The sequence below is a fragment of the Triturus cristatus genome, chromosome 12 (genome assembly GCF_964204655.1).
Source record: "Triturus cristatus chromosome 12, aTriCri1.1, whole genome shotgun sequence".
Taxonomy (NCBI): Eukaryota; Metazoa; Chordata; class Amphibia; order Caudata; family Salamandridae; genus Triturus; species Triturus cristatus.
Window position 1 is genome coordinate 599,452,596 of NC_140595.1, and position 26,489 is coordinate 599,479,084.

At 47.3% G+C, this 26,489-nt stretch overlaps 1 protein-coding gene across 2 annotated transcripts in view; it reads right to left on the minus strand.

Annotated features, from left to right (window-relative positions):
• WWP2 (WW domain containing E3 ubiquitin protein ligase 2) overlaps positions 1-26,489 on the minus strand; it is a 462,541-nt gene that overhangs the window by 38,180 nt on the left and 397,872 nt on the right. For both annotated transcript variants that reach the window (XM_085639040.1, XM_085639039.1), the window contains exons 16-18: positions 8,531-8,664; positions 7,683-7,823; positions 6,041-6,161 (exon numbers count right to left, since the gene is read on the minus strand). In XM_085639040.1, coding sequence (XP_085495166.1) covers positions 6,041-6,161; positions 7,683-7,823; positions 8,531-8,664 — 396 coding nt within the window. The remainder of the gene's footprint in view (positions 1-6,040; positions 6,162-7,682; positions 7,824-8,530; positions 8,665-26,489) is intronic.

The following is a 26,489-nucleotide window of genomic DNA, read 5'->3' on the forward strand; positions in this document are numbered from 1 at the left end:
AAGGCTGCTGAAATGAAAAGGGGTGAAACAGATGCCTTCAATAAATTTATGCTAGCACACCAACCTAGACGGCTGCATTATCTTATGCAAGTAAGCAAACATGACTTGTAAAGTAACAGAGTGCGATTATTCGGGCACTCAAAAAAACGTCCTTACATCAGCTAGTCACTCACCTCTAATAGTTGTCAACTGTGTGAGTCTATTTAATGTTGGCGAAAACAACAAATCTATAAGTAAACAAACTTCACTACCTCGATGCGCTTGGTTTTGCACTGCTGTTCCCTTATCAGAATAGAATAACTTAAGCACAGTGAAGGGTGGGCAATTAGGACTCACCTATGCAAATAAGGTTGCCATGAACATTATCTCAGCCTGAGAAGGGCTAGCCACCCCTATAGGGTCTCAAGAATGATTATAAACCTCCTACAAGTTATCTTTCACCTTAATCGCATTCAACAAACCTCTTCACAGAACCCCGGCATTCACAAGCCATCTTGGGCTGCAGCTAATAGAAGTGGGGGTGCATGACATTATGGACAAGCCTAAGTCACAATTCGGCTTTCTATTCACCCTCAAGAGCAGGTATGATGCAGAAGAAGCAAAGGAGAATTCTGTTAATATGTAGGTCTTCATTTTGGCTGTATAGAGAACTGAGACAGAGCCTTTTGCTACCCAAATGACCCCATGAGGAACACCCACTCCTCTGTAAGAGTATGGGCTCCATCATCAAACTTTGTAACTTGCTCAGCAACTGAGTGGTGGACTAAGCCTCTAAAGTGACAGCAGGGCGACCCTTAGCGATCTACAGAACACGACAATAAATAATTACAAAGTCCCAATTCCTTCATGATAGGCATCTGCAAAGGCAGATCAGCAGAATTCGTACTAAAAGATCTAGGCCTTCATTTTTCCTGAATGAAGCGGTATTACTTGTAAGCTTGGGTTTGATCAATAAGTTGTTCTAGGACCTTAGGATAACTCCCTAAAGTATCAAGCAAAGGTCCCTTGACTGCTGGAGGGATTTCAGATTCAGTGGGTTTTTGGTTGCAGCAGGGAGGACTGTTCCTGTTGAATAACGGAAGAAAATGCATTTTGTTGTGATTTTGATTGGCGGAACATAAACTAGACCGCTGCTGGAACAGTAGAGATATTTGAGAATAAGTCGAGCTTGCAACAACATTGGCTTTTAACAAAATCTTGGCTATGGATTTGAAAATCTTTTGCAACTATTAATTCCTAAGAATTGTTTTAGGGAAAGGTGTTAGCTACAGTAAATGTTTGACTTTACTGTTTTTTTCATATGCCTTGCCAATGAAAATAAATGTGTACTGATAAACTCATTCATTACTACAGAGCAAAATTGTTATTACCACAGTACATCTTAACGTGAGCTGAGAAACCAATGCCTTTTGTCTCGCAGTTTACATAAGAAAACACCTGGAACCACGATCACAGAGCTTAGTTACTGTCGTTTTATCTCAGTACACTCCATTTAACCCTTTGTTCTATGTCTGTGGTACAATATTTAAACTACTCGCCATAAAGAAAGCAGAATGCTATAAACCATACATGCTGATCTACTGAGTGTAATGTGCTATTAATTACCATTACTGGTGGAGAACACGGGTGGGGCACCATGATCACCTCGAGGCTTCGCCTCTTGTCAACCACAGCCCTCAACTATAGCGCTAAATAGCATATGTGTGTGTGTGTATATATATAAAATATACATTACTCTAGATGTAATATAGACTAATTGATGGAGATATGTGTATATCTACATTAAATAGATCATATGTATTTGATGGAGATATGTGTGAATATATATATATATATATATATACACACTCATATGATCCATTTAACACACACACATATATATAAATAATCTATTTAATCTTTTACTCTAGATATAGACATATCTCCATCAATTACTCTATATTACATCTAGAGAGATATAGGTTATCCATCCTGGCTATACTATTTATCAATCTTCATAAACAGAACTCCATCTGTAAATATAGCACTGTGCCTCTCTGTTAAACTACTTGGCACATCAGTATGGTTAAGGTTAAATTTCTATTTCCAGAGAGAATTCCAACACATTATTTTGCGCTTAACATTCACGCTTCTGATCACCAGTTTTCGAACAGCTTCCTCGAATTCACAAGTTCTTGAACACGTGCAGTGTCTGAAAATGTTGGCCAAGGATTTAATTAGTTAATACATGTATTCAATTGATATTTGTACACTTTTAGCATTGGATGCTCATTAAATACAGATCAAAAAATACCCCAAAACTGTTTGCAGCAAATGTTACTTTGCATCTATAATGCAGTGAGAACAAAAAGGGATAAAGTTACAGCCCTAAAGGATACAATTGTTTACTGGAAAATGCTTTGTAGACCACCAGAGGTTCTTTTCCGAGGCACAAATTTAGGCGTGCCAGTTGGAATTTCCCCAAACCTGAACAATCTACTGAACAGATATTTACCACTTTTATAAATTGGTGTCAGTGAGATCTTTTCTTAAGGTCCTGGGGCAGTCAGAACTAATGCAGCAGTATCGTTTGTGGATACTGTTGTTTACTACTGGTGCCCCAAACTTGGTAGACAGGAGAATTACTCTCTGCACTTGATTCTCTCAGGGTGGGATGGGCGAGCAGTCAATCCCAAAAAGGACTCACTAACACCAATTTATACAAGTAGTAAATATCTATTCAGTGGGTTGCTCGGGTTGGGGAAACTCAAACTGGTACACCTAGATTTCTGCCTCGGAAAAGAACTTCTGGTGGTACACAAACCATTTTCCAGTAAACAATTGTATTCTTTAGGGCTGGACCTTTATCCCTACTCGGTTTATTCTTTTTACAAAAAGTCTGAAGACTGTCTTGGAGCATGTGGTCTGAAGCCAGGAACTATGGCATGTGTACTGTGACGGAGGGTTCCACAGTGTAAGACTGTAAACTGAAATATGGCTTTTGCGTCTGAGGCTGTGCGATGACAGCTGAAGTCTGAGTTGTACATACTATGTCACCCAAAGGATAGTTATGCTGTGCAAAGTGTGATCCTATACAACTTGTGGAGCCTGAAAGAGAGTACTCCTGTCTCTTATCAATGTTAGTAGGTTATTTGGCTACTGAGGGTACACTTCTGTTCTCTATGCCGTGGTGTGCAGGTGGGTAAGAAATGTGGGCTTTAGGGCTTTCACCCGGGTGGGACGCAGAGATGGCTGTTAATGAATGCATATGGCTTTGGGTGTTTTGGGACTAAATGGATTGTGCTAGTGGCTTCTACAATCTTCACAATGTTTTCTATCTATGCCTTCACCGTCTCCTCTCACAAGGCTCCTCTTGACGTCCCCATGCAGGCTTCCCTACACTAGGCATCCATTTCAGGTTTGTTGCAGGCAGCGTCTACACCTGCAGATTGCATGACAAGTCTTTCACCTCAGAATACGAAGAAAGCAGCCTCTTGCATATAGCGATGGTTGAGAACAGTCATGTGACCCCAACAACAGGACCATAGGCTCATCTCTTCTGCTCTGTTTTCATGCAAAAGAGCCAATATATTAACTCATTTGATTTAATGCCGTATCATAGCTAAATAGCTACCTGATCCATGCATCTATAAGTAACAGAAGGTTTGTATTGTTTGAGCTGTTTGCATAGTTTACATATGGAATGCAGGGAATACATAGGCCGCTAACATGTAGAATACAACAGCACTAATAAGAAACACCATCAGGAAACATTCAATAAAATATGTTAGAAAGAACATGTTTTTATACATCCAACACAGCACAAATATACCACATACCTGGTTAGGATTGTGATCGCTAGCGGTCATCACTTCCCTTTAGCATACCAGTGTGCCGGGAAATGAGTATAACTTCCAGCTATAAGATGCATAATTCATTTGGTATAAGCCTCTAGGGTCTCATCCATCAAACAACAAGAACAATCATCCACACCTCACAACAAATGAATGTGAGACTCGAATAACTGAAGAACAGACCAAAACGTAATACTGAGCACAATGTGAATCAGACTTGGATCTACATTAGTGTTGCTAAGCATACCTATGAAAAAATGTGTCCTGTACAAATGCCTCAAACTAAATGTCTCTGACAAAATCTTCAGTGACCCTCACTATTTACCAAAAGCAGAATGTGCGCTATTAAAATGCCTCCAACCTATTAGCTCTAACAAAATATTCACACTAGATTGACATTTACTTTTATCCAACGTGTCAACAGAATCACTTAGCGAGCCAATTGTCGCCTACCGTCTCATCTGCACACTTGAAGATAATGGAACTTAGATTACACCTCTCCTGTCTAGCTTTTTGTCAATGCTAGCCTTTCTGGAGTCCTCAAACTTCACAGGCACCAATCAAAGTGATCCTAAATTTAATGTCTGACTTCTGTCATCCACTAGAGAATGTGACCATATCTCATGCATTATGAAGGTACTAGGCTGATTTCCCATTAAAGTGAGAATGAAATAAAGATATGCTGCTTCACTTCAAAAGTGATCCACCTCAAAAGACCTACTTATCTGAAAAACCTACATCTAAGGTGATGAAAGAGGTCTCGGAGGTAAGAACTCTTAATAATGAAATCACCAGATGGAAGACCTCCCAAACACTGACCTAAACTTTCTCAGGGACCGCAACACTTTTCTGAACTCCATTCTAGCAGACCTAGGAGCTGAAACCACAAAGTAATTCAGAAAATATCTCAAAACTCACTTCATCCGTTTATCCAGTAGTGTATACGACCCCACGCATCTAGACCCACTCCTTAAAGTCGCTGAGTAACTGCATTTAAATGTGTGATTTTCTCCTGCTCAAGACCAGTTTCTTAATGTAAAGCACACCAATAATTCATGGTGAAACAGGGAAAACACTGTGTGTAAACCAGAAATGTAAAGTGGTGATACACAAATCTGCCACATAAATACTTGTAGACATGTAAAGGTATAACTTTTGTAAGATGTGTTCACCAACCATTCTATTGAAATCTTGCTTTTCTTTAAGTAATCCTTTAGTGGGTAAAATGGGAGTTGGCTTAAAGCCATCTAGATAACAGGTCCATCAAAATGGCAGTGTGCAGCACTTTGCTGGGCGTATCATATGTGGACCAAGAAAAATCACAATCTTCACTGCCTCACAGACTCCCTTAATAGGTGCCCAACATACAGTTGGAAGCAATAGCTTTAATATGTTGGTCTCCTCGTCACTGCCCCATACTCCCATGAGAGTCAATTATTTGAGTAAACCATCCAGAATAACATTGTTTTTCTAGGATAATAGCTTGTTAGGAAGTTACCCTCGAGTACCGGATTAGCGTGGCCATCACCCATCAAAACTAGCTTTAAGGATCTCGAGAATCTGCTAGACACCCTCTTACATCAGAGTGGCCACGGCCTATCTACACCGTGTGTGAAAATCAGGAAGAATTGGCTAGGCATGCTCAACTCGAACAAACTCAAAAGAAAGAAATTCTATGTTCAACTACTGGATTCACAACACACCAATGAGTGGTTTTCAGAACAGATAATGTTTCATTCACCAGGTGTGGAAAATTTCAGACTCTCTAGGAAATATTCAGTGGCGTTATGCAAAATGATGGGGCACCCCTGCAGAACGTGACGAGGAGCCCCTGAGTCATCCATATCTCACCGATATTCATTGGCCTTAGGATGAATGAGGCACACTTTAAAGAATTGGGGGGCCCCTGGAGTGTCCGGGGTACCATTGCACCACAGGTGCTGCAGGGGTCATTATGTCCCTGGAAACATTACGTACTGTACCACATGCCAGTCCAAAGCTCAGGCAGCCAAGGGAAGCAATGGACACTAAGCCAGAGCACCACCGATTCTACAAGAGGCAAACCAAAGTGAAACCAGGTAGCTGTGCAACTGATCTATTTGACTCTGCAAAGTACACAGTCTGGGGGGGGGGGGTAGGAAAGGCAGTAGTAGAAACATAATAGATTCAACAGAGTTCCCAACTTAAACTCATTGCCCGGTTCTCACCTCCAGCTCTTTCTCATCAAAGTACCGCAGCCACTCGAGAGGTGCCACCTCATTGAAGCCATCTAAGAAGGCCTTGGTCTGCTCCTCTACTCCTCTGGTGAACCTCCAGTCAGTTAGAAGCCTGAAACCAAAATGCACAGAGTGACACACAAGACCCATCTCTCCACCTCATGCGAAAAAAGGATGGTATGTAAGAGAAATTGCCAACATAAATTTGTACCTTAAGATAATCAGTGACCACCCACACAGAAGATGAAAATAAAAAGTATTGCTTTCTAATTAGCATAGTTCGGAATTGGTCCCCCAAACAGATTTGTGAGTTTTGAAGGGAAGAAGGTCAGTGTGGAGATTGAAATAACTTTATAAGAAATTGTGTTTTAATGCTACCACCAGAAGCTGGGTATAAGGAAAAGCAGACACTCCGTAGCAGGAAGGGGTGGTAATGTGTTGGTTACTGTTGGGGAAAAGAGTATATGTTCATTCATTGGAGCTCCATTGTACCATAATTAATTTATGTCTATGCAGCAGTGTATAATGCGTGAGTGGCATCACAAATAGTATTTTACGCACCCAAAAGCATAGCAGATGTACACAGAGGAACAATAAGATCAGTGTTAGTAGAAAGGCGGTCTAATCGACATGAACTTAAAAGAAGCTAGTGGAAGCTGCTCTGAAACAGAAATCATTGAAGTCAGCATGTGTTTGGGGACTGAAACTTGTACTAAGAAAAATGTACTTGCCTAAATTGAGCAAAGCGTGTGATTCTAGAATAGATTTCACGCTAATTGTTGTTTAAATCTGTAAATACAGTTTTTCTGATGTGATGTTTTCCATAGATTCACATGCTTGAATTATTGTCAGTCGTCTGGATTACAAGTATGCCAACAGGAAATACATAAAATATGAGAATTTACGAATGATCCGATGGTGGTGAAGTTTGTACGTCTTGCTGGGTGTTTTTTGTGGAGTCTGTGAGATAGACTTTCGTTTGTGAGATAAATTGCTGTTGGGGGGCGTGTACTTCTCTTGATATATGCATTTATGAATTATACTGGTGATACAATGGGCAACCAATGAAGCACCGTAGGATGCAGTGGATACTAGTAGGGACTAGCTAAATTGGGGGAAGGAGGGCCTTGCATGTGTTGCAACTAAAAGCTAACCTGTAAGCTCCATACAGTGCTTACAGCAAGGGTGTCCAAGGCAGGTCCATGTGGTAGGAATCTATGTTGGATTTTTCAGCATAAATATGATAGGATATAAATATACATATGTTTAATCTAGCGGATTGAATTCACATAGTCAGTGCCCATCCTGAAAATGTAGCCTGGATCCAGCAGCTCCTGCCTACCTTAGACATCCAGGGGGCAGATTGAGCTGTTTGGATCAACATTTTTCATAGAATTATTACCTGGGTCACATCATGCAGAACGAAAGGCGTAAATACAGTTTAGTGCATCTCCAGCAAAGCTTATGCTTCCAGCATCTGTAGTAGGACCCTGATGTGCATGGTGTCAACAGCAGCTGAGGAGTAAAGGAGGCCACGGGAGGCCATACATGTTCCTTCTTCCTTTCATAACTCTTGAATGATATCCTCAAGTAGTGTTGCATGCTAACTCAAGTAGTGCTGCAACATACTTACAGGATATACTCCTCCTTGTTCTCCTCGGTCACTCTTATACTTTCGCCCCCTTCCTTAAGCTCATAGGTCGTCACTTTGCCAAGGATCTCCATATCCTGAATGAAGTAGAGCTCCAGCTCACATTCCTCCAGGTTGTTCTCCCTTAACAAAGAAAGAACAGTAAGAAAACTGGGTAGAAACACTTCAGCTTGAAATCATACCAGCCATCAAGGAGTAATTCACATCTTCACAAGACACACTGTTAGGGAGAACTGCGCATAAGGACCCATAAAACTAACTATTATCAAGTTATCAATTAAAGTTTATGTGAGAGGCCCAGTCTAATGAAAGACATTACATCAAGCCTAATGCCAATGTTGGCGGCAAGCCCCTAACAAAACAGACTGGATTAGACTAGACAACTAAGACCTGGCTGCATTGAGGACTCATCGTGGACAACCCAAAATAAAGGATCAAGCACAAGAAACAACTGATTTGACATCTAGATATGTAGAATGAAACTGTGAAGACTAGATCATCTGTGGCAAAGGAAACAATATAGGACCATGTCATGTAATGAAAGTGAAGAACTCATAGCTTCCAAGCCCATGTTTCCCTCTGTGCAAAGGTAAGTAACTATCGAATTTGTAGCCCCCGCCTTCAACCTTACGTCGTCTTACCATGCGATCCAGGTACCTTTTTTTACCTTTAAAATCTGATCCTTCAACTCATGAGTTCTCGAGAATGCACGTCTGATACACCCTAGACAGATTACTTTTAATTTCCAACATTCAGAATACAGGCTTGGTGATCGAGAATAGATATAAATAGGCTAAGGATGCTGGTTCGGTAGCTCCAGTTTCACTCACTTGATCCAGACGATGGAGTTGTAAAATTCTGGGTCGATGGATTCCAAGTCCTTGAGTGTGGGCTTTTTATTGAGCATCCTTTTGTAGAAAGGCAGTGTGAAGCCTGTGTCTATAAACTTCATATGATACAGAGCCTGTAAAAATAGGTAGAGTAGTGGAGTGAGAAACCATCAGGGTAATCACCACAGGACAACGTTCACACCACATATGCAACGCATTGCAAGATACATTCATCATCAATGCCAATGCACTAAACTGAGCACCCGCTTCGGCACCCCCTATGTAGTACACACACAGGATCAACTTGATCAATGAAAGCAAAACGTCAGGCACTATACTGCAATGAGAAACTATTCCGGGCCCTCTACTAGACACCCTAAAATGGGTTTTAACGCAGTGTCATCATGTAGAAAAAAGAAACTTCATCACTTATAATTATTGCCATCGTGCCTGAACATCACATGTGTATCAGGTGACACAGTAATGTCGTCAAAAAAAGGTCTGGGTATTAATCAAGCAGTAACTCAGCACAACTAACCCAAATAAGACAGCCCTTGCTAGAAAACACTGGTCACGTCCCACACAAACCCCACTCCTTCAGGGACCAGTTGAAATTTATATGGGGCACTAACTTTGGGCAAGTTACGAATGCAAATATAGGGCCACATGTACACAGGCTTTCTGTGGTCGCAAATAGGAAAATGTGCAAATAAAAAAAGGTTTTCTTTTTTCACATTTACAAAGCCCTTTTTGCTATTCGGTAAACTATTACTGAATCCCAAATTGGGTTAGTGATTCAGTATTAGCAAGGGGCGAGTTTAGGGCATCCCTTCCTAATTCCAAATTGCAGTGGTATGTGTAAATGATTTGCGAACGAAATGCGGTCGCAAAACATCCGCATTTTACCACCTACTTCAAGTAGGTGGTATCCCATTCATAAATGGGTAGGGTCCCCAAGGAACCCCGTCCCCTTTGTGAATGTTTGTAAAAACATTTTTTAGCAGGCAGTGGTCCCACGGACCACTGGCTACTATTAAAAGATGAAAAATTATTTTTAAATGCATCCTGTTTTTCTTTAAGGAAAACGGGCTGCATTTGGGGAATAAAAATCCTTTATTTAGAAGCAATCACAGACATTGTGGTCTGCTGAGCCCAGAAGGTCACCCTCCCTGTGATTCCAGCGATTCCCAATAGGTCACAAACGAGACCTACCTTATTAATATTCATGAGGTAGGGCTATTTATGACCCACTGGAAATCGCAAACTGTGTCAAAGACACATTTGTACATTGGGGTTTGCAATTACCCAACAGCAAATCGCAAAAATGTCCTATTTGGTCATCGTAACGATTACCTTTCTACACGTGGCCCTTAACTGTCTAATTTCCACAATATACTCATCCCAGACTTCACATCTGCAGGGCTTCCGTCCTCTTCCATATACCAGCCATACACTGCCATGAATTTATATAACATTTCACCGGAATCACAAACCAAGACATAAGCAAGGACACTTACGCATCCATAGAGTAACAGCAATGATGGGGGACTCTCGACATACAACAAAACGACTCTCTAGTTGCATTCAGATGATTGTGTGATCAGGAAGATTTCAAGTTCCGAGTCACGGGCCAATTACAAACCCTCCATTATGAATTGCATTTTCTCTGCGCCTGTTTCCATTTACGCTATTTAAAGCTGTCGCCCGCGCTTCTGACAACATTTGGCTTTCAGCGAGTGCCAGGGCTGGAGGGAGACGTCACTGAGTCAGAGAGTGAGAGCGGCCAAGATAAACGCAGACAGCGTCTAAACGAGAGCCCGGGTGAGTAACAGTCTGAAGTTTTATTGCTGCCTCGTCATACTTAGCAAAAGAGGCGAGGCCATCACAGAGGTCACTCCCCACACCACAGTGGGCCCGAGACGGCGCACTGACTGCACCGAGGACAAGGGCCATCACAGAGGTCACTCCCCACACCATCAGTGGGCCTGAGACGGCGCACTCACTGCACTGAGGACAAGGGCTCACCACAGAGGTCACTCCCCACCCCATCAGTGGGCTTGAGACGGCGCACTGACTGCACTGAGGACAAGGGCCCATCCCAGAGGTCACTCCCCACACCATCAGTGGGCCTGAGACGGCGCACTGACTGCACTGAGGACAAGGGCCCATCCCAGAGGTCACTCCCCACACCATCAGTGGGCCCGAGACGGCGCACTCACTGCACTGAGGACAAGAGCCCATCACAGAGGTCACTCCCCACACCACAGTGGGCCCGAGACGGCGCACTGACTGCACCGAGGACAAGGGCCCATCCCAGAGGTCACTCCCCACACCATCAGTGGGCCCGAGACGGCGCACTCACTGCACTGAGGACAAGGGCTCACCACAGAGGTCACTCCCCACACCATCAGTGGGCCCGAGACGGCGCACTGACTGCACCGAGGACAAGAGCTCATCACAGAGGTCACTCCCCACACCATCAGTGGGCCCGAGATGGCGCACTGACTGCACCGAGGACAAGAGCCCATCACAGAGGTCACTCCCCACACCATCAGTGGGCCCGAGACGGCGCACTGACTGCACCGAGGACAAGAGCCCATGATCACAGAGGTCACTCCCCACACCATCAGTGGGCCTGAGACGGCGCACTCACTGCACCGAGGACAAGGGCCCATCCCAGAGGTCACTCCCCACACCATCAGTGGGCCCGAGACGGCGCACTCACTGCACTGAGGACAAGGGCTCACCACAGAGGTCACTCCCCACACCATCAGTGGGCCTGAGACGGCGCACTGACTGCACCGAGGGCACGAGCCCATCACAGAGGCCACTCCCCACACCATCAGTGGGCCCGAGATGGCGCACTGACTGCACCGAGGACAAGGGCCCATCCCAGAGGTCACTCCCCACACCATCAGGGGGCCCGAGAAGGCGCACTGACTGCACCGAGGACAAGGGCCCATCACAGAGGTCACTCCCCACACCATCAGTGGGCCCGAGAAGGCGCACTGACTGCACGGAGGACAAGAGCCCATCACAGAGGTCACTCCCCACACCATCAGTGGGCCCGAGATGGCGCACTGACTGCACCAAGGACAAGGGCCCATCACAGAGGTCACTCCCCACACCATCAGTGGGCCTGAGACGGCGCACTCACTGCACTGAGGACAAGGGCTCACCACAGAGGTCACTCCCCACACCATCAGTGGGCCCGAGAAGGCGCACTGACTGCACTGAGGACAAGGGCCCATCACAGAGGTCACTCCCCACACCATCAGTAGGCCCGAGACGGCGCACTGACTGCACCGAGGACACGAGCCCATCACAGAGGTCACTCCCCACACCATCAGTGGGCCTGAGACGGCGCACTCACTGCACTGAGGACAAGGGCTCACCACAGAGGTCACTCCCCACACCATCAGTGGGCCCGAGACGGCGCACTGACTGCACTGAGGACAAGAGCCCATCACAGAGGTCACTCCCCACACCATCAGTGGGCCCGAGACGGCGCACTGACTGCACCGAGGACAAGAGCTCATCACAGAGGTCACTCCCCACACCATCAGTGGGCCCGAGATGGCGCACTGACTGCACCGAGGACAAGAGCCCATCACAGAGGTCACTCCCCACACCATCAGTGGGCCCGAGACGGCGCACTGACTGCACCGAGGACAAGAGCCCATGATCACAGAGGTCACTCCCCACACCATCAGTGGGCCTGAGAAGGCGCACTGACTGCACGGAGGACATGAGCCCATCACAGAGGTCACTCCCCACACCATCAGTGGGCCTGAGACGGCGCACTGACTGCACTGAGGACAAGGGCCCATCACAGAGGTCACTCCCCACACCATCAGTGGGCCTGAGACGGCGCACTGACTGCACTGAGGACAAGGGCCCATCACAGAGGTCACTCCCCACACCATCAGTGGGCCCGAGAAGGCGCACTGACTGCACTGAGGACAAGGGCCCATCACAGAGGTCACTCCCCACACCATCAGTGGGCCTGAGACGGCGCACTCACTGCACTGAGGACAAGGGCTCACCACAGAGGTCACTCCCCACACCATCAGTGGGCCCGAGACGGCGCACTGACTGCACTGAGGACAAGAGCCCATCACAGAGGTCACTCCCCACACCATCAGTGGGCCTGAGACGGCGCACTGACTGCACTGAGGACAAGGGCCCATCACAGAGGTCACTCCCCACACCATCAGTGGGCCCGAGAAGGCGCACTGACTGCACTGAGGACAAGGGCCCATCACAGAGGTCACTCCCCACACCATCAGTGGGCCTGAGACGGCGCACTCACTGCACTGAGGACAAGGGCTCACCACAGAGGTCACTCCCCACACCATCAGTGGGCCCGAGACGGCGCACTGACTGCACTGAGGACAAGAGCCCATCACAGAGGTCACTCCCCACACCATCAGTGGGCCCGAGACGGCGCACTGACTGCACCGAGGACAAGAGCTCATCACAGAGGTCACTCCCCACACCATCAGTGGGCCCGAGATGGCGCACTGACTGCACCGAGGACAAGAGCCCATCACAGAGGTCACTCCCCACACCATCAGTGGGCCCGAGACGGCGCACTGACTGCACCGAGGACAAGAGCCCATGATCACAGAGGTCACTCCCCACACCATCAGTGGGCCTGAGAAGGCGCACTGACTGCACGGAGGACATGAGCCCATCACAGAGGTCACTCCCCACACCATCAGTGGGCCTGAGACGGCGCACTGACTGCACTGAGGACAAGGGCCCATCACAGAGGTCACTCCCCACACCATCAGTGGGCCTGAGACGGCGCACTGACTGCACTGAGGACAAGGGCCCATCACAGAGGTCACTCCCCACACCATCAGTGGGCCCGAGAAGGCGCACTGACTGCACTGAGGACAAGGGCCCATCACAGAGGTCACTCCCCACACCATCAGTGGGCCCAAGATGGCGCACTGACTGCACTGACGACAAGAGCCCATCGCAGAGGTCACTCCCCACACCATCAGTAGGCCCGAGACGGCGCACTGACTGCACAGAGGACAAGAGCCCATCACAGAGGTCACTCCCCACACCATCAGTGGGCCCGAGAAGGCGCACTGACTGCACCGAGGACAAGGGCCCATCACAGAGGTCACTCCCCACACATCAGTGGGCCAGAGAAGGCGCACTGACTGCACCGAGGACAAGGGCCCATCACAGAGGTCACTCCCCACACCATCAGTGGGCCCGAGACGGCCCACTGACTGCACAGAGGACACGAGCCCATCACAGAGGTCGCTCCCCACACCATCAGTGGGCCCGAGACGGCGCACTGACTGCACTGACGACAAGAGCCCATCGCAGAGGTCACTCCCCACACCATCAGTGGGCCCGAGAAGGCGCACTGACTGCACTGAGGACAAGGGCCCATCACAGAGGTCACTCCCCACACCATCAGTGGGCCCGAGACGGCGCACTGACTGCACTGACGACAAGAGCCCATCGCAGAGGTCACTCCCCACACCATCAGTGGGCCCGAGAAGGCGCACTGACTGCACTGAGGACAAGGGCCCTTCACAGAGGTCACTCCCCACACCATCAGTGGGCCTGAGACGGCGCACTGACTGCACAGAGGACACGAGCCCATCACAGAGGTCACTCCCCACACCATCAGTGGGCCCGAGACGGCGCACTCACTGCACTGAGGACAAGGGCCATCACAGAGGCCACTCCCCACACCATCAGTAGGCCCGAGAAGGCGCACTGACTGCACTGAGGACACAAGCCCATCACAGAGGTCACTCCCCACACCATCAGTGGGCCTGAGACGGCGCACTGACTGCACTGAGGACAAGGGCCCATCACAGAGGTCACTCCCCACACCATCAGTGGGCCCGAGAAGGCGCACTGACTGCACTGAGGACAAGGGCCCATCACAGAGGTCACTCCCCACACCATCAGTGGGCCTGAGACGGCGCACTCACTGCACTGAGGACAAGGGCCCATCACAGAGGTCACTCCCCACACCATCAGTGGGCCTGAGACGGCGCACTGACTGCACCGAGGACAAGAGCCCATCACAGAGGTCACTCCCCACACCATCAGTGGGCCCGAGATGGCGCACTGACTGCACCGAGGACAAGAGCCCATCACAGAGGTCACTCCCCACACCATCAGTGGGCCCGAGAAGGCGCACTGTCTGCACTGAGGACACAAGCCCATCACAGAGGTCACTCCCCACACCATCAGTGGGCCCGAGAAGGCGCACTGACTGCACTGAGGACAAGGGCCCATCACAGATGTCACTCCCCACACCATCAGTGGGCCCGAGACGGCGCACTGACTGCACTGACGACAAGAGCCCATCGCAGAGGTCACTCCCCACACCATCAGTAGGCCCGAGACGGCGCACTGACTGCACCGAGGACAAGAGCCCATCACAGAGGTCACTCCCCACACCATCAGTGGGCCCGAGAAGGCGCACTGACTGCACCGAGGACAAGGGCCCATCACAGAGGTCACTCCCCACACCATCAGTGGCCCCGAGAAGGCGCACTGACTGCACCGAGGACAAGGGCCCATCACAGAGGTCACTCCCCACACCATCAGTGGGCCCGAGAAGGCGCACTGACTGCACCGAGGACAAGGGCCCATCACAGAGGTCACTCCCCACACCATCAGTGGGCCCGAGACGGCCCACTGACTGCACAGAGGACACGAGCCCATCACAGAGGTCACTCCCCACACCATCAGTGGGCCCGAGACGGCGCACTGACTGCACCGAGGACAAGGGCCCATCACAGAGGTCACTGCCCACACCATCAGTGGGCCCGAGAAGGCGCACTGACTGCACCGAGGACAAGGACCCATCACAGAGGTCACTCCCCACACCATCAGTGGGCCCGAGAAGGCGCACTGACTGCACCGAGGACAAGGGCCCATCACAGAGGTCACTCCCCACACCATCAGTGGGCCCGAGACGGCGCACTGATTGCACCGAGGACAAGGGCACATCACAGAGGTCACTCCCCACACCATCAGTGGGCCCGAGAAGGCGCACTGACTGCACTGAGGACAAGGGCACATCACAGAGGTCACTCCCCACACCATCAGTGGGCCCGAGACGGCCCACTGACTGCACCGAGGACACGAGCCCATCACAGAGGTCACTCCCCACACCATCAGTGGGCCTGAGACGGCGCACTGACTGCACCAAGGACACAAGCCCATCACAGAGGTCACTCCCCACACCATCAGTGGGGCTGAGACGGCGCACTGACTGCACCGAGGACACAAGCCCATCACAGAGGTCACTCCCCACACCATCAGTGAGCCCGAGACGGCGCACTGACTGCACCGAGGACAAGGGCACATCACAGAGGTCCCTCCCCACACCATCAATGGACCCCAGAAGGCGCACTGACTGCACTGAGGTTATCAAACGAAGGGCACAGGGGACAAGAGCCCATCACAGAGGTCACTCCGTTGCAGTACAATGCCTAGAAAGATTCACCAGCAGGCTTGTATTTAAGGCTATAGGTAGACCAGATGCCCATCCTCTCTCTGTTTCCGTACGCAATCTGTTGTACTCTCACATGAAGTAGACGCTGTCAGCCATGTAAGTTCTTCAGTACCTTTATTCCAGTTGTACAGCAAGTTAGTTCACAGGTACATCAAACAGGTAGAACAAGTAACTGGATAAGGTAAGTAGGGTAGCCCAGTGGTCAGTCCTTGGTACAATGTCACAGCAAACACCTTTGATGTATCAAACCCCCTAGGTAGTATCTAAACCCCACCAGGAGCAGCCTGCCTGCTGCTCAGCCCATCTGTAACTGTCATCTGTCACCCAGTCAGACTCCCAACGTTCTATGCATCACAGCATCCTCAACATTCTACTCCAAACACACACTGTGGCTGAACAGCAGGAGAACTGGGAAACAGCAAGATATGAAATTACTATGCAGGGCATAACATATCCCCCTTCTTTTAAAATGAAAAACAAAAGTGACATTTGTACTATGGAAATGCAACAATGCAATTAGAGCAAGCCATACACAAAAGAGAATACACTTGTAATTAAATAAATACAATAGATTGTGACAATAAGTAGCGTATAGCAAAAGGGGAACAAACCCGCATAAAGCACAAATTGCCAAGTCTCAAACATAGCAAAATTTCCCCAAGAAAAGAATGAATCAAAACCAGGGATGTGCAAATAAGAACATCACGAGAGATAAAGAACCATTCAAAGTAGAGAACAGATAAAATACAACAATTATAAAAATTGAGTACAACAACCCATCCTCTCCCAAAAACAAAAATGAGAAAGTGTCATCGCGTTAGACAAAAGGTAACCACCTTGCCACTGTATTTGAGTCTAACTCCCATGCATGCACATCCTGAGTAGGAATGACCTAGAAAAGCATGGGACCCATCCGACACATACCAACTCTATAGTACAATCCCTAAAGAAAGGGAACACGTAAAAAAAACACAGTTCCTAGCATAAGGAAACTCACCTACGTTGTGAAGATGACTAAAAGCAAACCTTCACTCCTCTTGTGAGGTACAAAAACTCGGGATTATAACCCTAAAGTCCACCCTAATGCAAGGGCCTAAGACTTTAACAATGGATATGGGACCACACAACAAAAAGATACACCCTGTGTAGGGGAACCGTACCCATAAATCAAAACCAACCCAGAGAGGGTAAAATATTATGTTAACTGGTGAGAACCAAGAAAACATGACCCGCGTCCGGGTTACCGTAAGAAACTAATCTCTAAACCTTTAATGGGAACAATACCCATAACTCACCTTAGTAAAGGCTGCGTGTTACGCACTATGGAAAGGGGCTCGTACCCAGACCATGACCATCCCTATAAAATGGGAACTGTGAGTAGAAATCACACTCACCAACTCGCCTCAATAAAAAAACCGCGTGTACCGCTTAATGTGTAACATGACCACATACCAACCCCAGAGCAGGGGTTCCAATAACTCTAAATGGGAAGGAACTAGAACCAAACCCATACCCATCCCTAAAATAAGGGAACGTGTAACCACTGCCCATTAACAACTCTAATAGGACATCCCTTGCGTAAGGGCACTAAACCTGTGGTAATTGAACCACTGAGGACAAAACACCTCAAACTTACTCTCACTAACCAAACCAGGCATAGAAAACACTGACTGTAAACACATCCATTGTGAAAACACTTTGAGGAACAAGACATGTTCAAAACACAAGACATGTTAAAATTTTGACATTGCCCCCAACACATTGCACAGAAGATTAAGGCACACTGCTTAAATGAAATTACAAAATCAAAACATGGCAGCTTGAAAACAATTTAGAAACAGCATGTAAATAAACAAGACCTAAACTCCAGGAGACCACCATGGAAGATTACACCAGAGTGAAAAGCATCGTCGCGCACCGGTGGTCCAGTCAGCATGACTCCTTCAATAAATTTTTAGTGAAAATAAACCAACAGACAGCGACGTGGTTGGAGATATGCGTGGTTGGCAATCGATGATCACAGACTGAGGAAAAGTACCTATCTCAAGATGGCGGCACGTTTTTTCACGCCGCACCGGGTGGCTCCCGGCTTCAGCATGCACCAAAACATGTCGAGCTAACATTCAGGCTGGAGCAGGCGTCACAGAGGATCGCGCAGAGCAGGAGTCGTCACGAAGCAGGTAAATGGCAGTTACGCGCTGAAAGAGGCTCGCGCAAACATGTTTAAACCGTACCATGGTTTAACTGACAATGACCAAAGTAGGGCCTCACACGACGAATAAAATAATAAATTAAAATGTCTCACCGCCCCAAGCCAAAGCGATGCCTCCGTCCAAGAAAAGTGGATGGCTGGAAACACCATAAATGTCAATATAGCCCCCACACGCAGCAACCTCCATTTGAAATGCCCAAATACAAAATGTTGACCGCAGAACTGGGACATGAACCTTCAAGCAACCATTCTTGTGAGAGTCCCAAAGCTCCAGAGAAAGAGACACGCATCTCTTTGTGGCTGTGCAGACGCCACTAAAAACCTTGTGCAAACTCCTAACTTAGAGTCACTGTGCCATGCTCACCTTCGTGAGGAGTTACGACGTTGACAACAGCCCTAGCTGACCATTTGCTGCATAGAGACCAAGTTGTGCCAAACCATATGTAAAGTCAGCGCAAATTGTATAAACCTGTTGCCTTCACGGTCATACTTCAGACACCTCCAAATTAGCGCTAAACAGCTGTCCAAGTGAATCTTGACGTTAGCTGCGCCAATGTAGCATGTAGACCAATAGAAAATCATTTTCAAGACGTAAACTTTACATGCAGGTGCAGTACATGTGGGTGTACACACAACCAGACGGTACAGCACTCTGTTGTTGGGGCTGTCCGATGTACAGGACACTGGTGGGGTTGCGAAGAGTGCTGTGCCACTTTCTTCTGTTGCTAGTGACATCTTGAGTTACTTCTTTTAGTTGCGCTGTTAGAAAATTCTTCTTCTTTCTTCTTCTTGTTACTGTACCATCTCCCAGGGCAGTGAGTACGTTTCCAACTCTCGCTCGTCGCCAAAAATATGTTGTACTCTCACATGAAGTAGACGCTGTCAGCCATGTAAGTTCTTCAGTACCTTTATTCCAGTTGTACAGCAAGTTAGTTCACAGGTACATCAAACAGGTAGAACAAGTAACTGGAGAAGGTAAGTAGGGTAGCCCAGTGGTCAGTCCTTGGTACAATGTCACAGCAAACACCTTTGATGTATCAAACCCCCTAGGTAGTATCTAAACCCCACCAGGAGCAGCCTGCCTGCTGCTCAGCCCATCTGTAACTGTCATCTGTCACCCAGTCAGACTCCCAACGTTCTATGCATCACAGCATCCTCAACATTCTACTCCAAACACACACTGTGGCTGAACAGCAGGAGAACTGGGAAACAGCAAGATATGAAATTACTATGCAGGGCATAACACAATCCCTCCCTAAGCATCTTATGCACTGAGTGTTGCCCACCCCAGCAAGTGAGCACAGGGCACGGCTGATCACACAAAGGGGCGGGACACACAAACTAATAGCTCTGACCTCAAAGATGGATTTGGTGATTTCTGGTCAGAGACATGCAGCTGCTGAGGGTTCATTATTACCTATCTGTTTCACTGGAACTTTACCGGGGTCTACAGGTTTCAGTTGTGATGCTCAACTTCTAAGTGGGGACGTGGTGAAGAGGAAGCAGGCAGTCATCAGCTGAAAAGTAGGCACTATCTTCACTATGCTGACAACAAACCTGCCTGCAACATCCCTGGACCAGATGTGACATAGCAATGCCCATGGCCGCACCTGGGGATCACGGTCTGTTTCTCTTCGGATACAGATAGAAGAAAGATATTTGGTAGGGACTATAACAAGTTGTGCTTGGATGACAATAAAAACACATGCACATCAGGTGATAACAGGTGCTGCGTTACAAGAATATAACCATCCTTATAAAGGCTAAAAAAAGGCTATGTTGTCACGGACATCTCAAACCCATGTAAAACATCACCAGATTCAACATCCGTCCATGTAGCAGGTATTTTAAACCTCTAAACTACACAACACACACTGCTCCTTGACAACGGCAACTGCATCAGATGACAGATTTGTGGTTCACTCTGTCCGGCTCGTGTTTGTTTCAAGGTTCACCACCCTATTGTGGTTTGAGTCTATGCACAGGGTGATGGACTGCAGGCAAAGCATTAACTACATGGGCCTATAATGTTTCATGCCATGGGTGTACATTTACTCGATGGTGCAAGATGTACGGTGTGTCCAGGAACACAGTAAAGGCATTCCACGTTTCTTAGTTGACGGAGCCTAAGGTTGTGCCAAACAGGATATGTTCACCCTAAGGCCAGAGGCTCCTGTGCCGATCTCTCTTCCTCCCAGTATCAATTATTTCTGCCTAACTTTCAAAGATGTTTGCAAAGTGGCTATGTTTCCAGGTACTAGAAGTATATTATTTTTCAGAACGCAGAAACTAGCAAGGACTCTTTAGAACAGTCAGAATGCAACTATTTACTTCAGCTCAGAAACCTAGTCATTTTCGTAGACCCATAGCTTTGAAAAGTTATGGGTTGCACCTATAATTATGCAGTTGTCTTAGTCTGGATTTTTAAATACTGAAACTATGGAGAGGCCTGATGTACACCATGATTGAAACACCCTGACAATACTAATAGGCATTCACTGCAGTTCACAGCGCTCCATATTAACGATACCACTAAAAGTGGTAACCTCAACATTTAATGGAAGACCTATCTTGGGACCAGCTGCGAGCAGTGGGTCCCTGGACATCTAGATAGCCTGTGTGTGGTGGGCCTTTTCTCAGCTATCCCTTCCCATATGCAAACCTTTCTTCACAGGGCTATGAGTAACTAAGGAAGCTGTCCATGTCTTGCGTTGAAGAAAGCCCACAGCGTGTTCAAGTGACCAATGGCAACCTATAGGCATGTTCCCTGCGAACCTCCACAGATGAATGCCTACCAGAAGGCTACAGACATTAGTCCTGACTAACTTTTCACAACATGTCGGGGACAGAGCTGGACGTGCCCCACCCGCCTAACGCTGGTACAGGAAGGAATGGTTGGCATACCAGGGCTTTTGTAATGCCTTTCTCTACCTAGAAATGAACCATTTCTGTCATTCATAGCAAAGCCTGGGCCAAGGGCTATGAAAGACGTATGCAGTGATGTATCTTGGCTTGTAGTGTTGTGCCTGAATTTACTTATCTTCTCATTCTTGTGTTCTACAGAAACGGAGGATTCATTAATTCAGATGCAGGGGGTCAAACAGAGCAAAATCCCTGCACACAAAAAAATACAGAAAGCTCCACAGCAACTACTGCTGCTCAGAGTGGGGAGTCGATGAGGGAGACCAGATCCTTTCACAAACGTTGAGGGCTGGGAACGAGGAATACATTTCAACTCCACTCAGAAAGGGTAAACAAAAGAAAACATTCCTTGCATCCTATGACATTATCAGATTTTGGAGACGACTGGCAGATCAGTAGCTCAAAGGTATTCAACACTCATAGGCAAAGAACAGGAGCAACGTGAAGGGCTGTCATCTTCGTTTCCTTTCCCAGGTGCTGAGAAAGGTATTTGGGATTTCCAAGCTTTGCAAAACCTTGGAGCTTACCACAACTACATCTTCATATATAGACTTGCTAGGGGTCATACAGATGGCTTTGGATTTAGAGCTCAGCTCCACATGGCTCCCAAGACCTTCTCCCTCGTCTGAGAATCATCAGGAGAAAATGTTCTTTCCCTGGTTTCTTTCATGAGGTTAAGACAACAATTACCCTGGTTCCATCTCATGACGATTATGCTAATATGATCTACTTTGATGCCCCCTAATATCTTTTAGAGCCCCTCAGATGGTTCAAGAACATTGCAGCGAGCTTCCTTCTACATCATCAGCCATGAGACCATACCAGCCTGCACTGTATTAACCTTCATGGGCTTCTGCACATTTAACATGCAATACATGGTGGACCTTCATGTGCTGCACACATTTGAGACGTATCAGCCCAGATGCAGACTCAAATCAAAAACTCATCTTTGCACAAAGATCCCCTAAAATTTCTCTGGTTCTCAAACATTACCCAAAGTTCAACAGATCACAAATTAAAGGATGGATTTTTTCAAAGCAGTGGAACTCTCTTCTGCTCCTCATCAACATTTTTAATGATCTTGTAGTCTTTAACAAAACTCTCAAAACACCTGAGCTTACCAAAGTCCCACAATCCCCATAGAAATTATGGATAACCTAACCAATAATAGAGGGATACAATTACCCTCCTCTCACAAGCTCACAATCTAAGCACGTAAGACACCGACATGTATCACCACCTCCACAAATTTGAACACACACAACTACCCTCTGCACTGCTCGCTCATCCTTCGCGTGCGAGTTTCCCTTCCTCCAAGCAGACCTTGTCGCTCCTCAATCAGAACAGAACTTTGGTTCTCAAATATTATGCCTCAACATACTTACACCTCCTCACTACATCACACATGCACAGTTAAACCACACATAGCTCCCTCAACCTCTGTCCTCAGATCCTTACCTCGAGTTTGATAACACATGGACCATCAGTAATGGACGGCATCGAACCCAGGGCAACATGAAAGGAGCACCTATTCCAACACCTTCACTTCAATCCCCACCCTACCAAGCCACACATGCACCTGCCTGCCTCTAATAGTACTGAGCATCACTTGAAAATGCTGGGGCCTGCCTTATTCTTCAACTTTGTACGCCTTCCATACTTGATGGGCTCACTGCCATTTACCATTTCAATTGCACTGCCTTCATTTAATTTTGAAATGTGTTTATTCTGTCACCTCTATACCTGTTGTCTCTTTTCTCTACACCCAACATCCTGTATTCTCTGGTCGTATTTTCCCACTATCTTGGTCTGTCCCCGAGCTTCAGATACTTGCTTACTCTTTCCAACGTGCCATCATTTTGCCAATTGTAGAATGCTTCTGTGAAATCGATATGGTTTATAACTAAATAATTCTGATAACCTGAAGAGATTTATTGTATCTAAGTAGGCTTTAGACTCCAAACTTGGATCTAGCGATTAAGGCTCAGACTGAGGACATGTCTTTCATTGTAACTATTTCATTTATTCATACCTCATTTCTACCCTCCTAGCTTTCATGGAGCAGGCTGGAGTTGATCTATCAAGTATGATGTACTGTATGCAAATCATTCATATCGTTACCTCTTATTTGCCTAGCATTATACAATAACACCCTTCTCCCAAAAACAAATCTTTATTGCACTTTAGCACTGTCCACTTACGGACTCTCATGCAGATTTTCCATGCAGAAATCAAGGGACTCAATTAGTTACTTCTTTGTGACGCTTCAGAAGGGCTCTACCTGCTTCATGTGCTCATAGGTTCATAGGCACATAGTAAATATATCTTATGCTCATGAGACATTCTATTTTGCAATGATGGGAATGTGCCTGCCTCTGCACCAAAGATTTTGAAAGACTTTCTTCACAGGTTAGGGGGTTCTCTGTTTTTAGCAAGACGCTTTGCTCACAAGTGGAAATAAGAGTATTGGCAAGAGCTAAAATAAATCCAGGGCTTTTAATTCACCTCACCTTGGAGCTCTGGTCAAAGATTATTCCTAGTAATTTCATGCTGAGATTCTACTTCTGTAGGGAAATCTAAACATTTAAGATGTCTGTGAGTAGAATACAGCTTATGTTCCTTTAGGTCACTTAGGCCATTCCTACTTATCAATCTCGGTATTTTGTGGAGGAAAGTCCCCGGCTGCCTGTATTTTGCAAATATGGACCTTGCCCACCTCAGAACATAGGCTGACGGGTATTTAAAAATGTGCATTTTTTATACGGCTGAATTTTTGATTAAGAATAAAAAATTAACAAATTATAATAAAGATAATATTTGGTCATTGTATGAAGCTGGCTCTTTATATAGTGCACCAAAATGAGGTACACTGTGCAGAGAACCCCCAAATGCTCTCTTTTGTGGTAGTGTGGGCGAGCTGTTAGGCATATCAGTGGGTAGTGCTAAGTATTTATTGCACACACAAAGACAGTAAGTGAGACACACACTCAATAATGAAATCCGACACCAATTTATAAAAATAACAAATACTTTTATATAAATTTAGATACCAAGATCATCGGAAATGGGTAAGTACTTTTCCAGATATGAATCTTTACAGTTTTCAAGAATGGACACTGCAATTTCTGGATCGGTAACGTTATCCTATGGAGGAAAAACATGAATTGCATTCTGGCACTTAGCAGCGACTTATGGGACTGTTCTGCAGGACTCAAGGTGAGTATGGGGAAACGTCCAAGAAAACACCAACAGGACAAGTCAGGAAGCTCTGGGGCATCCGGGTGCAGAAGTATGTCACAACGTCAGGTGTCCCTTTCACTTTAATGGAGAAAGGTCCGGGTATAAAAGAGGCTGCAAGCAGGGACTGGGGGACCAGTCTTGGGGAACCTACAGGGTGGGGGGGCAGAACCCTTGAGATCCTCTGGCACACAGGGACACCCTTGGTCCACTTCTCCTCGGGCTCTGAGGCTCGGGAGCAGTGGTGTCTTTTGGCGTTGGATCTGGTGCTGGAGTCTCTCGCAGTTGGAGGGGGCCTGCAGAAAGAGGCTGCAGGCAGCGACTGGAAGTCCAGACTGGGCAAATGCAAGCGTAGGCTTAGCTCTTCTGAGTCTCTGCATCCTGTTGGCACTATCACCTCCCTTCGCCTCGGGCCCAGGAGCACGGGTGCATAGGTGCTTTGAGACGTCGGGTGGTGGCGGTCAGAGACTCATGTCTTGGTCTTTGTTTTGCAGAAGAAGGGCAAACAGGGCAGCTGTGCTACTCACAAAGTGTGTTTAACTATCCCTGAAGTCCCTCGATGTGCAGGTCGGTCTTTCTCGGCGTTGGTGTCCGGACATGAAAAATAACAAGCCTTGGCTGCTGCTAGGGGTTCAGTACTTCGGGTATTAGTCCAGTGCGGCTCTGGTTGGTCCTGGTGTCCTCTCACTCGGCGGGAGGACAGATCTGCCCATAAGGAGCACAGGGTCCTCTTCCTGGGGAGCTGCTGTGTCGGGCTGGCCGGGAAGCGACAACTCAGTGGACGGCACCTTGCGTCATTGGTGCCTGCAGCTGCAGAGGAGCAGCTCCTCTACTCCAAGAAAGTTTCTTCAGGCAAATGGGAAGCACTGGCAGCCCTCAGGGCTTCTTGGAGACGGCACAGTGGTAAGACAATTCTGCTATTTCTATGACTGTTAGGAGCAGCAGTCAGTTTGGCATCAAGTAAGGCATTGCTCCTCGGTTCTCAGGGCAGGACTCTTCTTTGATCCATCGAAATCTTAAGTCCTGGAATCAGCGGGTATCCGAAATACTGAATTTAGGGGCTTTAAGGAGTGAGGGGTAGTAGCCAGTGGGCTACTTACCCCTGGGGGTCACTACACTCCCTAGATGACCACTTGTTTTGGGGAGTGGACATCACCCTGTCTCAGAATTCCTAATTCCACAACACATAAGATGGGGGAATCTCTAAAGTCATATTCACCTCCAGCTGGTCACCCTGGGGATGTGCCCAGCCTGGAACTGAAACGCCTCCTAAATAGCTACATTTCCCGCCTTGGCCAGGCGCTAAATGGGCCCTGGTCAAGAGGGGTTGGCATCCTCTCCTTTGAGGGAAGCCAGATTCGCAAACCAAAGGCAGTGGGCTCTTTGAACCCCCAGCCATGGAATGCTAGTTTGCAGGTCATCCTGTGGGAGGGGGTGTGAACACCCTCTCCCCATTCAGGCTTTGTTCCTGACCTCCTGAGAGCAAAGGCCCTCACCCCTGGGAGTCAGAAGCTTGTCTGTAGCAACAGGCTGGCTAAGACCAGTCCGTCAGCACACTAGTAGTCGGCAGGTTTTCCGGGGGCATCTCTAAGGTGCCCTCGAGGTGAATGTATTAATACATCCATCACTGGAATCAGTGGAGGTTAATTAATACGAGTTGTTTGATACCAAACGCCATATGTTTCAGTGAAGCCATTATGTAGCTGGGGAACTCGTTTTGACCAGTGCCCAGTACATACCGTAAGGTGGCTTCCCTGCTCACTTGCCAATCAATATCTAGTAATAGAACTAGACATCACAGGGACATACCTGCTCATGCAGATATGACCTCATATCAAATACAATGCACCCTGCCTTAGGACTCAAAGGCCTGCTGTATGCGTCACTTACATGTATTAGATGCAGTGACTTTGGCATGACACACAGGAGTGTGTCAAATCATGTTTTCACTCATGGTTTGCACCATGTCACACAGCCTGCAATGGGAGTCAGTGTGGATTTGTATGTGGGTCCCTTAGGGTGGCATAAGATAGACTGAAGACCTTCGGGACTCTCTCCTGCCCTAGGTACCTGGAGTACCA